Source organism: Heterodontus francisci, chromosome 4 (assembly GCF_036365525.1).
Source record: "Heterodontus francisci isolate sHetFra1 chromosome 4, sHetFra1.hap1, whole genome shotgun sequence".
Classification (NCBI taxonomy): Eukaryota; Metazoa; Chordata; class Chondrichthyes; order Heterodontiformes; family Heterodontidae; genus Heterodontus; species Heterodontus francisci.
Window position 1 is genome coordinate 107,958,486 of NC_090374.1, and position 16,970 is coordinate 107,975,455.

The window sequence follows — 16,970 nt, forward strand, 5'->3', positions numbered from 1 at the left end:
GCTGTTAAATTCCGCAGGAGCTCTGCATCCCTGACCTTCACCGTGCTACTGCAATCCCCCCAACACCAACCCCGTAAATATTAGGGCCAATCTGTCGGCTATTTAAAATATGTTCAATATAAATTTTACTTTGTCAAAAGCTTTTCAATGTGTCCTCTAAAATTTTGAAATTATTTAAGGGATAGCTACTCAACAAAAAGTTTAAGAAACTAAAGAAAAACAGTGCATGAGTACAGCTGATGCAACTGCACTGATGCATCCTGGGAAATTGGGTAATTACCATATGCTTAGATGGCATGACCCAAATTCAGCTACAGAGTTACAGTTCTAAGAAAAAATATCAAGTCCAAGCCCAGAACTTTTCGAAAGGCTGAGTTTTTGAAGCAAAAACGTTCATGAAGGCATTAAAAGATATTTCAATGAATAAATTTAATCATATTATTATAGAATCTGTAATGTCGGTATATTTGATTTTATTTATACCATATTTTGGACTGGAAATTTTAGTTACTGATGGAAAAAATGGCAGTAGTATTAAAAGAGTTAGAAAGCAATATGTGAGAAGCTGATGACCAGATCACATGATCACCATTATGACTGCATAGGAAAAAACAGTTATATATATGGACACAGGAATTTATAATGGGAAAAAGTTTACACCAAAATGTGAAACAAAATGACATCAAGAAGTGAAGTTGTGCAGCTAGAAAGTATGTGCATGTCAATGTTTAATACATTATGGACAGCAGTCTCAATTCTTAACACTATTAACAATGACTTTGTTGAGGAACCTATAATTAAAACATCTCTGAAGACAAACATTGGACCTGATTTTAACACTGTTCAAGTGGGCATTGGAATGAGTTTAAATCTTACCCATATAGTGGTACTGGCATTGCCTGATGTTGTGATTTGCAAGTGAAAACATAAGTCTGCATAGTAACCAGTTACTCAACATAACATGCACATACTTAATACAGTATATAGTTATTAACAAAAAAGAAATATTCGATATTGTGTAATTTTAAGCAGTCTTATCTCACAAATTTGTAAGCAGTGAACAATAAAAAACTAATTTGATGAACTCAGAATAGATAACTAGAGATTATATGAATTGTTTTCACTCTCTCCTTACCAGAGTAATGGTAGCTCAGATCCTGAGAAGTTTTAAATGAGGTAGCAAATCCTGAAACACCAATACATCCTGATTATCAAGAAATAACATCAAGACAGGAACATTACCATTGTGGAGGGTTTTTTTAAATCTTAAAAGTATATTTTTGACTGGATAAATGTTATTCCTCTCTTCTCTCTTCAATAGGTTCCAGTTGCTCCCATTACTGTAGCACTTCTTTGTGGAAGAGTCTAGGACAAGATCTTCTCCACAACTGACATATCAGATCTGATTCTGAAGTGGTGAGCAGGTATGGTGTGTGCAAGCCCCAAAGCCAGTGGCAAACTGGAGAGCCTGGGGACTCAGTAGCATGAATTCTGCTGGAGAACCTGGACAGATCCACTACCTTGTCAACAGGCTGGAGCAGGAATTAGGTGACAAATGGTTGCAACCAGGAACCCATGGGAATTGTTCCTAGCAGTCAGTTGAAATGGGGGAGTGGCATTCTACGTGATCGAGGCAGGGGAAGTTTTGGCTCCAAGGTGGGAGCCTGGGGCAAGGGAGGCCCAAGGCATCCTCTTGAAGCTTGAAGGAGCAATCCTGCTCCACTTCTGTGATCGAGCTGATGAGGTGATAAAGGCAATTTTGTCTAGAAATAATAGACTTCTGAAAATCATGCTGCTTCTGGGAAAATTGGATGGGACAGCACAAGATCAGCCATCACTAAAGTCAGGAGTCAGCAGGGAGAGGGCAACATGGCTGAATCAAATAGTTGTCTTATCCAATCTAGGGGAGTGGAACTGACTACTTCGCCTGATTACTGAGCTGGTTTGCAGATGGAAGCCGCTGTAATGTAGTCAGACAGATCAGAGACAGCCTGTCACACAGTCCTACTTGGGCCTTGCTTTCAGAAGGAATGATTTTTCCAATTTTACACTCAACTGCCTGTAATTTTGAGCAATATATTCACTGACAAATCGCTATCCTCAATCATTATTATAAAAATTATATTGTCATGCAGACCCCCACCTGCCAAGAATGAGGAATATTAATTTTGCCACATGAACATTAATTTTAAACTGTCACTGGAGTCAAGCAAGAACTTGTTAAAAAATAACCCACAATGGATCCTTGGCTGGAGAGACATTTTTGCATATTAACAGACAGTACTTGGACAGGACAAAGGGGCTACTCCCTCCTCCAATGTAATCCACAATGGACTTTTGATTACCAGACATTGAGGGTGGAGGAGCTCGCATTCCAGGTTAACTGATAAAATAGCTGAATACACAGAAGATGTGGTCAGACCAGTTTAGTCACATGACTAATTGGCTGTTGAAGGAATTTGAACTTGCCACAGAGTTTTGAACTGGGAGTTAGCTGCTTGCTCCTGGACTGAAGAGAACTCTTGCGGCTGGCTCACCGCAGCCTCTCCTGTCTGCTTCCATCTCTTTCTCATGGAACTGAAACTCACTGAAGATACATGAACCCCAAGAGAGAAAAATCTCCTCCAGTGAACAAGGTTTAAGAAGAATACTGGGCCCCAACGAAAGGCAAGATTTACCTAAAAACAAGGACTCTACAGTGAACTCGAAGGACAGTAACAAGAAACTCTTCAGATATTGCCTCAAACCTCCTCACTTTATTTTTCTTCTGCTCTTTTCTGTCTCTATTTGCATGTGCGTATCATGTCTGCAAGCTAGCATGGGCGTGGCATGTATCCATAGGCGTTATTCGAATTAGAGTTTAAGTTTAAGTTTTAATAAATTTCCCTTTTCTTCTTTAAACCTAAGAAAGCCTGTTTGTATTCACATCTTTACCTTATAATTAGAACACAGTGGACAAGGATTCACGAACGGGGAGCCCAAAACAGTGTGTTTAAAATTAAATCCTCTAAATTAAATTAAAGACCAGGTGAAAGCCAAAAGGGACCTCTAGATACCTTTCTTACCTGGTCATAACAATATACTCATTAAACATTCAAAAGGTTTAGGATAAAGCTTACTACTTACCATCAATAACACATGAGTTTGACCTGTAGGGGTGGAAGTAATAGCATATAGTCACACACTGAAATGCTGAAAGTGTATCCTATCTATAGTGTTCCTTACATAAGGAAAAACTTTTACAGCTCTTTAGAGGCCATTAGGAATGTGTTTTAGAATGCCTTTGAGTATTGTCTCATCATCAAACCATGAGATACTGAAAGTAACATCAGCCTGTCACACTCCAAGACATTGAATATACTATCACATTCTGAGATTGAAAGCATCATCACAGAGAGACATCCTGAGACACTGAAAGTAACATCAGACTATAGGGATACCGTAAGTACCATGGGCCAGGAGATTCCACTAAGCTGCTATCACTCTGCTCATGATATGGTAGAAACTCCATATACTCATGTAAAACAGAGTTTCCACTGCACCTCAGGCAAATCAACGCTGGCAGGGTAATTGTAGCTCTAAGGAACTTTCAGGCTTTGTCACACTTAAAGTAGCATAGTAAGGCTCTGAGACACACTGAAAATTCAGGAAGGGCCACCTGCGCTGCCTGAAAGGATAGTGGAAGCAGTAACGTTCAAGAGGGAATTGGATCTCTACTTAAAAAGAACATCCTTGCAAGGCTATGGAAAAAGAGTATTGGAATGAGAAAAACTGGATAGCTCTTTCAAAGAGCCAGCACAGGCAGGATGGGTTGAATGATCTCCTCCTGTGCTGTATGATTCTGATTCTATATGACCTCATTGTTAACAGTAATACCTAAAGCAAAAATGAAAACAAATTAGAGTGATAGGTGAACAGCCAGTAGTTCAACCACCTACCAGACAATGGATATGTACCATCAGTTTTTTTTAATCAGAAAATAAATTCATGGACCATTCCATGCCAAAATCAACAGGAATATTTGATGGTTTGATTGCTCTGATATAACTGAGCTTGTGACAGATCCTGCTCAGTTTGCAGTTTAGCTTGTGATTAAATTTTATTTGTAGTTGACTGTCTGAATGATCACGTCAAGAAAAGGTCTGCCCTGCAATCGGTTGTGAAAAAAATTTCAATCAGGGGAGGCGGTGGTGTAGTGGTATTGTCACTGGACTAGTAACCCAGAGACCCAGGATATTGCTCTGGGGACATGAGTTCGAATCCCACCATGGCAGAAGGTGGAATTTGAATTCAAATAATAAAAATCTGGAATTAAAAGCTAGTCTAATGATGGCCATAAAACCATTGTCGATCGTTGTAAAAACCCATCTGGTTCACTAATGTACTTTAGGGAAAGAAATCTGCTGTCCTCACCTGGTCTGGCCTACATGTGACTCCAGACCCACAGCAACGTGGTTGACTCTTAAATGGCCAAGCAAGCCACTCAGTTGTATCAAACTGCTGTGAAGTCAATAAGGAATGAAACCAGACGGACCACCTAGGCACCGGAAACAACAACGGCAAACCCAGCCCTGTCAAGCCTGAAAAGTCCTCCTGACTAACATCTGGGGGCTTGTGCCAAAGTTGGGAGAGCTGTCCCACAGACTAGTCAAGCAACAGCCTGACATAGTCATACTTACTGAATTATACCTTACAATGTCCCAAACATTGCCATCACCAGCCCGGAGTATGTCCTGTCCCAGCAGCAGGACAGACCCAGCAGAGGAGGCGACACAATGATATATAGTCGGGAGGGAGTTGCTCAGGGAATCCTCAACATCAACTCCAGACCCCATGAAGTCTCATGGCATCAGGTCAAGCATGGGCAAGGAAACCACTTTGCACCCCACCCCGCCCCCTCAGCTGATGAATCAGTACTCCTCCATGTTGAACAGCATTGGAGGAAGCACTGAGGGTGGCAAGGGCACAAAATATACTCGAGATAGGGGACTTCAATGTCCATCACCAAGAATGGCTTGGTAGCACAACTACTGACCAAGCTGGCCATGTCCTAAAGGGCATAGCTGCCGGACTGGGTCTGCGGCAGGTGGTGAGGGAACCAACAAGAGGGAAAATTATAGTTGGCCTTGTCCTCACCAATCTGCCTACCGCAGAAGCATCTATCCATGACAGTATTGGTAGGAGTGACCACCACACAGTCCTTGTGGAGACAAAGTACTGTCTTTACATTGAGGATACCCTCCATCGTGTTGTGTGGCACCACCACCGTGCTAAATGGGATAGATTCAAAACAGATCTAGCATCTATGAGGTGCTGTGGGCCATCAGCAGCAGCAGAATTGTACTTAACCACAATTTGTAACGTCATGGCCCAGCATATCCGCCACTCTACCATTACCAATAAGCCAGAGGACCAACTCTGGTTCAATGAAGAGTGCAGGAGGGCATGCCAGGAGCAGCACCAGGCATACCTCAAAATGAGGTGTCAACCTGGTGAAGCTACAACCCAGGACTACTTGCATGCCAAACTGCGTAAGCAGCATGCGATAGAGCTAAGCGATCCCATAACCAACAGATCAGATCGAAGCTCTACAGTCCTGCCACATCCAGTCACGAATGGTGGTGGACAATTAAACAACTAACTGGAGGAGGTGGCTCCACAAATATCCCCATCCTCAATGATAGGGGAGCCCAGCATATCAGTGCAAAAGATAAGGCTGAAACATTTGCAACAATCCAGACCTTGTTTTTGCCTTGGCTCAAACATGGACAAAAGAGCTGAACTCAAGAGGTGAGGTGAAAGTGACGGCCCTTGACATCAAGGCAGCATTTGACCGAGAATGGCATCAAGGAGCCCTAGCAAAACTGGAGTCAATGGGTATCAGGGGAAAATTCTCCGCTGGTTGGAGTCATACCTAGCTCAAAGGAAGATGGTTGTGGTTGTTGGCGGTCAATCATCTCAGCTCCAGGACATCACTGCAGGAGTTCCTCAGTGTAGTGTCCTGGGCCCAACCATCTTCAGCTGCTTCATCAATGACCTTCTTTCAATCATAAGGTCAGAAGTGAGTATGTTTGCTGATGATTGCACAATGTTCAGCACCATTTGCAACTCCTCAGACACTGAAGCAGTCGTGTAGAAATACTGCAAGACCTGGACAATATCCACACTTGGGCTGATAAGTAACAAGTAACATTTGCGCTACACAAATGCCAGGCAATGACCATCTCCAACAAGAGAGAATCTAATCTTCTCCACTTGACATTCAATGGCATTACAATCACTCAATCCCCCACTCTCAACATCCTGGGGTTACCATTGACCAGATACTGAACTGGAGTAGCCATATAAATACCGTGGCTACAAGAGCAGGTCAGAGGCTAGGAATCCTGTGGAGAGTAACTCACCTCCTGACTCCCCAAAGTTTGTCTACCATCTACAGGGCACAAATCAGGAGTATGATGGAATACTCTCTACTTGCCTGGATGGGTGCAGCTCCAACAACATTGAAGAAGCTCGACACTATCCAGGACAAAGCAGCCCGCTTGATCCACAAACATTCACTCTCTCCACCACCAACGCACAGTGACAGCAGTGTGTACCATCTACAAAATGCACTGAGAAACACAATATAGACCCCCAAACTGTAGTGGTGATGGTGGGAATGGCATTAAACAGGAAATTAGAGATGCATGTGATAAAGGAACATCTGTAATTATGGGTGATATTAATCTGCATATAGATTGGGCAAATCAAATTAGTCACAATACCATAGAGGAGGAATTCTTGGAGTGTATACGGGATGGTTTTCTGGACCAATAAGTTGAGGAACCAACTAGAGAACAGGCCATCCCAGACTGGGCATTGTGTAATGAGAGAGGAATAATTGACAATCTAGTGGTGCGAGACCCCTTGGGGACGAGCGATCATAATATGATAGAATTCTTCATCAAGATGGAGAGTGACGTAATTGATTCTGAGACAAGGGTCCTGAATCTTAGTAAAGGAAACTAGGAAGGTATGAGGTGTGAGTTGGCCTTGACGGATTGGAAAACGTTACTTAAAGGGATGACAGTGGATAGGCAATGGCAAACATTTAAAGAGCGCATGGATGAACTGTAAGAATTGTTTATCCCTGTCTGGCACAAAAGTAAAACGGGAAAGGTAGCCAAACTATGGCTTACAAGGGAAATTAGAGATAGCATTAGATTCAAGGAAGAGACATGTAAATTTGCCAGGAAAAACAACAGACCTGAGGATTGGGAGTAGTTTAGAATTCAGCAAAGGAGGACCAAGGGATTGATTAAGAAGGGGAAAATAGAGTACGAGAGCAAGCTTGCGGGAAACATAAAAACTGACTGTAAAAGTTTCTATCGGGATGTGAAGAGAAAAAGATTGGTGAAGACAAATGTAGGTCTCTTACAGTCAGAAACAGGGGAATTTATTATGGGGAACAAAGAAATAGCTGACCAACTAAATGCATACTTTGGTTCTGTCTTCACAAAGGAGGACACAAATATCATACCAGAAATGTTGGGGAACACAGGGCTTAGTGAGAGAGAGGAACTGAAAGAAATCAGTATTAGTAGAGAAATGGTGTTGGGGAAATTGATGGGATTGAAGGCTGATAAATCCCCAGGGTCTGATGGTATGCATCCCAGAGTACTTAAGGAAGTGGCCCTAGAAATAATGGTGGTTATCTTCCAAGATTCTATAGACTCTGGAACAGTTCCGACAGATTGGAGGGTAGCTAACGTAACCCCACTATTTAAAAAGGGAGGTAAGAGAAAGCAGGGAATTATAGACCAGTCAGCCTGACGTCGGTAGTGGGGAAAATTCTAGAGTCCATTATCAAAGATTTTATAGCAGAGCACTTGGAGAACAGTGGTAGAATCGGGCAGAGTCAGCATGGATTTACGAAAGGGAAATCATGCTTGACAAATCTACTAGAATTCTTCGAGGATGTAACTAGTAGAGTTGGTGAAGGGGAGCCAGTGGATGTGATTTATTTGGACTTTCAGAAGGCTTTTGACAAAGTCCCACATAAAAGAATAACATGTAAAATTAAAGCGCATTGGAATTGGGGGTAGTGTATTGCGATGGATAGAAAATTGGTTGGCGGACAGGAAACAAAGAGTACCGCAGGGATCGGTGCTAAGACCCCAGCCATTCACAATATACATTAATGATTTAGATGAGGGAACTAAATGCAATATCTCCAAATTTGCAGATGACACAAAATTGGGTGGGAGGGTAAGTTGTGAGGAGGATGCAGAGAGGCTTCAGGGTGAATTGGACAAGTTGAGTGAGTGGGCTAATGCATGGCAGATGCAGTATAATGTGGATAAATGTGAGGTTATCCACTTTGGTAGCAAAAACAGGGAGGCAGATTATTATCTGAACGGCTATAAACTGAGAGAGGGGAATATGCAGCGAGACCTGGGTATTCATCGTACACCAGACGCTGAAGGTAAGCATGCAGGTGGAACAGGCAGTAAAAAAGGCAAATGGTATGTTGGCCTTCATAGCGAGAGGATTCGAGTACAGGAGCAGGGATCTCTTGCTTCAATTATACAGGGCCTTAGTGAGGCCACACCTGGAATATTGTGTGTAGTTTTGCTCTCCTTATCTGAGGAAGGATGTTCTTGCTAAAGAGGGAGTGCAGCGAAGAGTTACCAGACTGATACCTGGGATGGGGGACTGACGTATGAGGAGAGATCGAGTCGGTTAGGATTATATTCGCTGGAGATCAGAAGAGTGAGGGGGGATCTCATAGAAACCTATAAAATGCTAACAGGACTTGACAGGGTAGATGCAAGAAGGATGTTCCCGATGGTGGGAGGAATCCAGAACCAGGAGTCATAGTCTAAGGATACGGGGTAAACCTTTCAGGACTGAATGAGGAGAAATTTTTTCACTCAGAGAGTGGTGAACCTGTGGAATTCGCTGCCACAGAAAGCAGTTGAGGCCAAAACGTTGTATGTTTTCAAGAAGGAGTTAGATATAGCTCTTGGGTCTAAAGGGATCAAAGGATATGGGGCGAAAGCGGGAACAGGCTACTGAGTTGGATCAGCCATGATCATAATGAATGGCGGAGCAGGCTCGAAGGGCCGAATGGCCTACTCCTGCAGCAACAGCACCACCTGCCTTCACCAATCACCTTGCTGGGGCCTGCCTGACTGTCTCCGGCATCCCCAGACCCCACTTGCATGGTTGTTAGGGTGCCTGTAATGGACCCACTTTTGTCTTAGCCAAACATTTCCTTTTTATGTACCTATAGAAGCTTTTATAGTCTGTTTTTATATTTTTTGCTAGCTTACATTCATATTCTATTCTCCCTTTCGTTATCAGTTTCTTTGTCCTCCTTTGCTGTATTCTAAATCCTCCCAATCCTCAGGTTTACTACTATTTCTGGCAACTTTATAGGCCTTTCCTTTTAATCTTATACAATCCTTAACTTCCTTTGTTATCCACGGTTGACTGCCTTTACTTTTGGGGTTTTTGTGCCTTGAAGGAATGTATAGCTGCTATAAAGTTTGTCATATTTCTTTTAAAGTCTATCCATTGCCTATGTACTGTCATACCTTTTAATGTACTTTCCCAATCCACCTCAGCCAATTTGCCCCTCAGACCTTCATAATTTCCTTTGTTCAAATTTAACATCCTGGCTTCAGATTAAACGACCTCACTTTCAAACATAATGTAAAATTCTGTCATATTATGGTCATTCATCCCTAAAGGTTCTTTTACAACAAGGTTATTAATTAGCCCTTACACATTACATAATAATAGATCTAAAATAGCCTGTTCTCTAGTTGGTTCCTCAACATACTGCTTTAGAAAAGCACCCTAACACACTCCAGAAACTCATCCTCCGCAGCATTAGTGCTCATTAGATTTACCCAGTCGATATGCAGATTGAACTCACCCATGATTACTGTATTGCCCATGCTACATGCTTCTCTAATCTGCTGATTAATGCCATGCCCCACACTACCATTACTGTTTGGTGGCCTATAAACAACTCCTACCAATGTTTGCTGCCCCTTGCTGTTTCTCAGCTCCACCCAAACAGATTCCACATTTTGTTCTTATAATCTGAGATCCTCCCTTACTAATGTACTGATCTCATCCCTTATTATCAGCACACCACCACCTGTTTTTCCTTTTTGCCTGTCCTTCCTAAATGTTGAATATCCTTGAATGTTTAGTTTCTAATCTTGGTCACCCTGTAGCCACGTTTCCGTGATCATACCCATTTACCTCTATTTGGGCCTTTAAATCATCTCGCTTGTTGCGAATGCTGCATGCATTCAGGTAGAGTGTCCTTAACCTTTTCCAGGTCCGCCACTGGGAAAAGCAGTGTCTCATTAAATTCAGCCCATGGACTTTATGTGAGGACAAGAATGGTCTTTGCTGTGATCCCAGGTCGGATACCCTGCTGAAACTCAGGGCTGAATTTTACTACGTGCTTCAGGACCCCGATGTCAAGGAAAAAATTGGGTCCTGAACCTGCACTTGCCGGCAGCTGGAATGGCTCGGCGATTATACCAAAGGCAACCTTCCAATCTGGCTACTTGCAGCCTCGCTGTCCAATTAAGACCAATCAGAGGGCCAGCAGCTCTGAAGCCTCAGCAGTGCACACCAGGAGAGTTGGACGCTGCTGAGGCAGGCAAGAGACCACGGGGTACCTCCATTTAAGTAACTTAAAAATAAAAAATTCAGTGACTGAGGGTCGGAGGTAGAAATCTTCTGGGGGTGACAGGGGCTGACTTTCCTGCCCACAACCTCTTTGGGCCACATAGTGTCTCTCTTCGATTGCATCCGCTCCCCACCCCCCAGACTGCCGCAGGGAGGCAACCTCCATGAAGCTGGCAGCCTCTCCATGAGGTGGGGTTGCCCCAGCATCGGAAAATTGGCTGCAGCCCCGTAAAATGACTCTTAATAGGGCCTTTAATTATACAAATTGGCTGCCTGACTCCTTTCATTTCTCCAGATAGTAATTTTTTTAAATGAGTATTGATATAGTACCTGATCATGTGAAAATATTTCAAAGCACTTCATACAATTAATCAGTTTTGAAGTCCAGTCTTAATGTAGTAAAGCATTGGAGTACAGTGACTGTTGATATGTAGTGTGACCAAGTGTAGAGTGGTAGATGGGATCTGCTGGAAATTCAGAATCCTCCAGAGGGATAACAGTATCATATTACCACATCAAAAAAGCAAAGTCATACCTGCCTTATCAATAAAAGGTGGGCACATATATAGTTTAAAAGTGGGCTGATAATAGAGAAAATTACTGAAATACTTACGAAGATTTCCTACTTAGGTTACTTCTACTCTGCCGAAATGAACCTTTAGTCAGATCCTGAAAATTGAGAAATATTCCATTAATTTGGTTTCAAACATCATGAAGATTTTTTTTCATTCTGCTTACCTTTACTGCACAGATGTTGTAGTACTAAAACAGTTTATACAGCACCGAGTACTAGCTGAGGAATACAACCATCCCACAAATCCATCAGCACAGCGAAAGAAAATAGCAATTCAGAAATATTTGTAATAAAACAGAAGAGCTGGAGATATTCAGCATGTCAAACAAGCCTTACCTGCTGAGTATTTCCTGCATTTTCTGTTCTTATTTCCGATTTCCAACATCCGTAATATTTTGCTTTGGTATCTGAAATGTTTGCCTTGTGTCAAACATAAGAACATACATATTAGGAGCAGGAGTAGGCTACTCAGCCCGTCGAGCCTGCCATTCTATAAGATCATGGCTGATCTGTTTGTAATCTCGTCTCCACATTCCCACCTACCCCCGATAACCTTTAACCTCCTTGCTTACCAAGAATCTAGCTACCTCTGCCTTAAAAATATTTAAAGACTCTGCTTCCACCGCCTTTTGAGGAAGAGAGTTCCAAAGACTCACGACCCTCTGAGAGAAAAAATTCTCCTCATCCCTGTCTTAAATGGACGATCCCTTATTTTTAAACAGTGACCTCTAGTTCTAGATTCTCCCACTTGGGGAAACATCCTTTCCACATCCACTGTGTCAAGACCCCTCAGAATCTTATATGTTTCAATCAAGTCACCTCTTACTGTTCTAGGCTCGAGCAGATAGAAGCCTAGCCGGTCCAATCTTTCCTCATAAGACAACCCGCCCATTCCAGCTATTGGTCTAGTAAACCTTCTCTGAAGTGCTTCCAATGTATTTACATCCTTCCTTAAATAAGGAGACCAATACTGTACACAGTACTCCAGATGTGGTCTCACCAATGACCTGTATAACTGAAGCATAACCACCCTACTTTTCTATTCAATTCCCCTCACGATAAACTATAACATTTTATTAGCTTTCCTATTTACTTGCTATACCTGCATACTAATTGTTTGCGATTCATGCACTAGGACACCCAGATCCCTCTGCACCTCAGAGCTCTACATAGAACCATAGAAAAGTTACGGCACAAAAGGAGGCCATTCAGCCCATCATGTCTGCGCTGACTGAAAAAACTAGCGCCCAATCTAATCCCACCTTCCAGTACCTGTCCATAACCTTGCAGGTTACAGCACTTCAGGTGCATGTCCAGGTACCTTTTTAATCTCTCACCTTTGAGATAATATGCTTCTTTTTTATTTCTCCTGCCAAAATGGACAATTTCACATTTTCCCACATTATACTCCATTTGCCAGATCTTTGCCCACTCACTTAACCTATCTATATCCCTTTGTAGCCTCCTTCGGTCCTCTTCATAAGTTACCTTCCTACCTATCTTTGTGTCATCAGCAAATTTAGCACACATACCTTCGTTCCCTTCATCCAAGTCATTTATATAAATTGTAAAAAGTTGAGGCACCAGCACTGATCCCTGTGGCACACCACTCATTAAATCTTGCCAACCAGAAAATGACCCATTTATGCCTACTCTCTGTTTCCTGTTAGTTAGCCAATCTTATATCCATTCCAAAATGTTATCCCCTGTACCATGAGCTTTTATTTTCCACAATAACCTTTGATGTAGCACCTTATCAAATGTCTTCTGAAAATCTAAGTATAGAATATCTACCAGTTCCCCTTTATCCACAGCACATGCTACTTCTTCAAAGAACTTCAATAAATTGGTTAAACATGATTTCCCTTTCACAAAACCATGTTGACTCCACCCGATTACCTTGAATCTTTCTAAGTGCCCTGCTATAACGTCTTTAATAATAGCTTCTAACATTTTCCCTAAGACAGATGTTAACCAAACTGGCCTGTAGTTTCCTGCTTTCTGTCTCTCTCCCCTTTTGAATAAAGGAGTTATATTCACTACTTTCCAATCTAATGGAACCTTCCCTGAATCTAGGAAATTTTGGAAAATTAAAACCAAAGCATCAACTATCTCACTAGCCACTGCTTTTAGGATCTGAGGATGAGGCCCATCAGGACCCAGGGACTTGTCAGCCCGCAGCTCCAACAATTTGCTCAGCACCACTTCCCTGGTGATTGTAATTTTCTTGAGTTCCTCCCTCCCTTCTATTTCCTGAATTACAGCTATTTCTGGGATGTTACCTGTATCCTCTATAGTGAAGACCGATGCAAAACACTTTTCAATTCATCTGCCATCTCCTTATTTTCCCTTAATAATTCCCCACACTCACTTTCTATAAGACCAATGCTCACTTTGTTAACTCTTTTCTTTTTATAATTATCTATAGAAATGCTTACTATCTGTTTTTATATTTCTAGCTAGCTTTCTCTCATACTCTAATTTTCCCCTCCTTATCAATCTTTTAGTCATTCTTTGCTGTTTTTTATATTCTGTCCAATCTTCTGACTTGCCACCCATCTTTGCGCAATTATATATTTTTCTTTAAGATTGATACTATCTTTAACTTTTTTTACTTAACCATGAATAGTGGTTCCTCCCCTTGGAATTTTTCTTTTTCATTGCAATGTATCTATTCTGTGTATTCTGAAATATCCCCTTAAATGTCTGCCACTGCATCTCTATTGTCCTATTCCTTAACCTAATTTGCCAGTTCAACTTTGCTAGTTCTGCTTTCATGCCCTCATAATTGCCCTGATTTAAGCTTAAAATACTAGTCTTGGGCCCATTCTTCTCTTCTTCAAACTGAATGTTAAATTCAATCATATTATGATCGCTGATATCTAGGGGTGCCTTCACTATGAGGTCATCAATTAATCCTAATTCATTGCACAATATCAGATCTAGTATAGCCTGCTCCCTGGTTGGCTCCAGAACCTGCTGTTCTAAGAAACTATCCCAAGTACATTCTATGAACTCATCTAGGCTACCTTTGCCCAGCTGATTTTTCCAGTCTATATGTAAATTTAAATCCCCATGATTATCGCCATACCTTTCTGACAAGCTCCCATTATTTCTTCCTTTATAATCTGTCCTACCATGTGGTTACAGTTAGGGGGCCTGTACACCCCTCCCACGAGTGAATTCTTGATTTTATCATTTCTCACCTCTCTATTGTGCTAATAACAGAGTCACCCCTCCACCTTTTCCTAGCTTCCTGTCCTTCGTAAATGTCATGTACTCCTCAATAGTCAGGTCCCAATCTATGTTATCCTGCAGCCATGTCTCTGTAATGGCTATCAGATCATACTTATTTATTTCTATTTGCACTATCAGTTCATCTGTTTTTTGTCTAAATGCTACATGCATTCAGATATAGAGCCTTTAGTTTTGTCCTTTTATTATTTTTGTAACACCTAGTCTTGACTGCTATACTTTCAGCACTCTACGAACTGCTTTGCCTGTGCTGGGACGAGGGAGCAGTACCACAGGACATGCGCAATGCCACTTGTTTACTGCGTTTTTATGCAAATAAAATAAATTCTAACCCAGTTGTGTGAAGAAAAGCTACAAATCTCCTTTATCCACATTAAGCCACGTGGTCTGATGTTCAGTGAAATAGGCACAAAAATACATCACCTCAAATGGTGTCCTTAAAACATCACTGTATGTCTTTGTTATTGTGTTGGCATCTTGATCATGAATGTTTTGGTTTGAACAACTGACTGCTTCATAATCTGCTGAAGTAAAGCACAGGGACAAGAATTTCAGTGTTGTAGACCTTCATATATAGTGACCTACATTTCTTCCTGAAGCAAAGCTTTGTGAATTATAATTCAGAAGCTAATGCCTGAGCAAGAAACAAACGCATTGATCGCCATTAAAATGTTATTTGTATAGTAAAAGACCCATGAAAGGCATTAGAAAATGAGCTCTTGGCCATAACCATGGTTATGGTTAATAATCCATATCAATTGTGAGGTTACAGAAAGGGATAACTCTTCCTACCAATGTCTCCTGCCCCTCCTTCAGATCTTTCCAACCCAGCCTAGAGTGGGACATGAGCCGAAAGCCTCTAAGTGGTAGTGAAACTTGCTAGCAAAATAGCTCCTAGAAACATGCCTTTAACAAATAAGCATTTAATATATCACATGCTATACATTTACCATGTATACTTACATATAAAGGTGACCTGTGCATAAGTCAACTTCCCAAAATCCACTCAAAACAAAAAAAATCCATGTCCCACACATAAAATGAGGAAGGAAACCTAAGGAGATAGAACCCATAAAAAGATCCTTACATTTAGCTCAAAAATTGGAGGAGAAAAACTTCTACTCTTATATATGAGCTGAATATCATGTTTATACTGATATTCAACCTCTGCAAAATACCGGAATCCTAATTGATGGATGACACTGCAATTACATTGCAAGCTTAGTGTTAGTGCAAAGCAATTTCAGCTGTGCACTGGCAGCATAAATCCAGAGTCCTTCCTGACACTGGTGAGAAGTGGAGTGAGATTCCCTGAAAGCGATGGGCTGAATTTTGTTCTGGCGATGGCAGTCCCGGTGGCGGGCCGGAAGGTGGGAGGGGAGGAAACCCCGCCTCGGCCCTGTGTCAGACCCCTGTTGCAATTCCACAGCGGGCAGCCAATTAACTGCCTGCCATCGGGGATGCTGTCCCTTTAAGTGACGAGCTCCCATCTCCAGAGCTGCTAGCCAATCAGAAGGCCGGTGGCTCTACAGTACCAGCATGGTCTCTGGGAGCAGTGGCAACTGCCAGTACTGCAGGAGGCCCTGCAGTACCATGGATATCGAAGACCCTGGGAGTGGTAAGTCAGGTCAGGGTCACCGGGGGCATTTAGGCAGGCCCCAGAGACAGGGTGGGTGCCGGGGTTAGTAAGGATGGGGAGGATATCTTCCAGGGGCTGGCAGCGATCACTGCCAGGAGGGCCCTCCTTTTGGGCCCTGGATTTCCCCAAAGTAGGGACTCACCCCAGCCCTGCTAGGAGGCTGCAAGGTTTTACCTGGTGGCATCTCCCCATGGCAGCGGATCCCTCCGCCTTCTATTAAATTGAGGTGGAGGTGGGAAGAGGCCCTTAAGTGGCCAAGACAAGAAGAAGGCTGTCCTTGGCCTTCCCTGTCCCAGACTAAATTGGAAGGCATCGGGAAGGCAACATGCACTCCATCCCCCCACCTACCAACCCAATTTTATGGGAACACATCTCTGTTCCTGTCCCTAGGATGCACATAAAATCCAGCCTGATATTTCCACACCATTTCAGTCTGACACCACATGGAGGGTAAATCCCGTGTAGTGTCAAATTTGATTTGCAAAATTCTCAGGTCCACTGGACACTTTGCAAGTGACTTTAATTTAAATGTTTAATGATTCTCCTGACCCCACTTTCTAAACACTAAAAGGTGCATTTACACTACAACTATGGATCACGAAAGTCATTCACACAGCGTCACTAGCAGGGCTATGAAGGCCTACCTGATGTTTCGTTGCATGAATTGGAGTGGTGCATGCAGGTATATCCCCTCCATACACGTGAAGATGTTTAAAGTGCGTTATCATGGCATCATTGACATGAATAGGCTGATGCAATGCTAGGATACCAAAATTGCCACTTGCTCTGCAACATGAGCAGGAC

General features: G+C 42.3%; 1 protein-coding gene across 1 annotated transcript in view; it reads right to left on the reverse strand.

The window, feature by feature from the left end:
- Nucleotides 1–16,970, reverse strand: part of LOC137369180 (transient receptor potential cation channel subfamily M member 6-like) — a 201,362-nt gene that overhangs the window by 22,687 nt on the left and 161,705 nt on the right. The window contains 5 exon segments of the mRNA XM_068029967.1: nucleotides 1,136–1,204; nucleotides 3,127–3,149; nucleotides 11,312–11,367; nucleotides 11,609–11,692; nucleotides 14,951–15,051. Of these exon segments, the coding sequence (XP_067886068.1) occupies nucleotides 1,136–1,204; nucleotides 3,127–3,149; nucleotides 11,312–11,367; nucleotides 11,609–11,692; nucleotides 14,951–15,051 (333 nt within the window).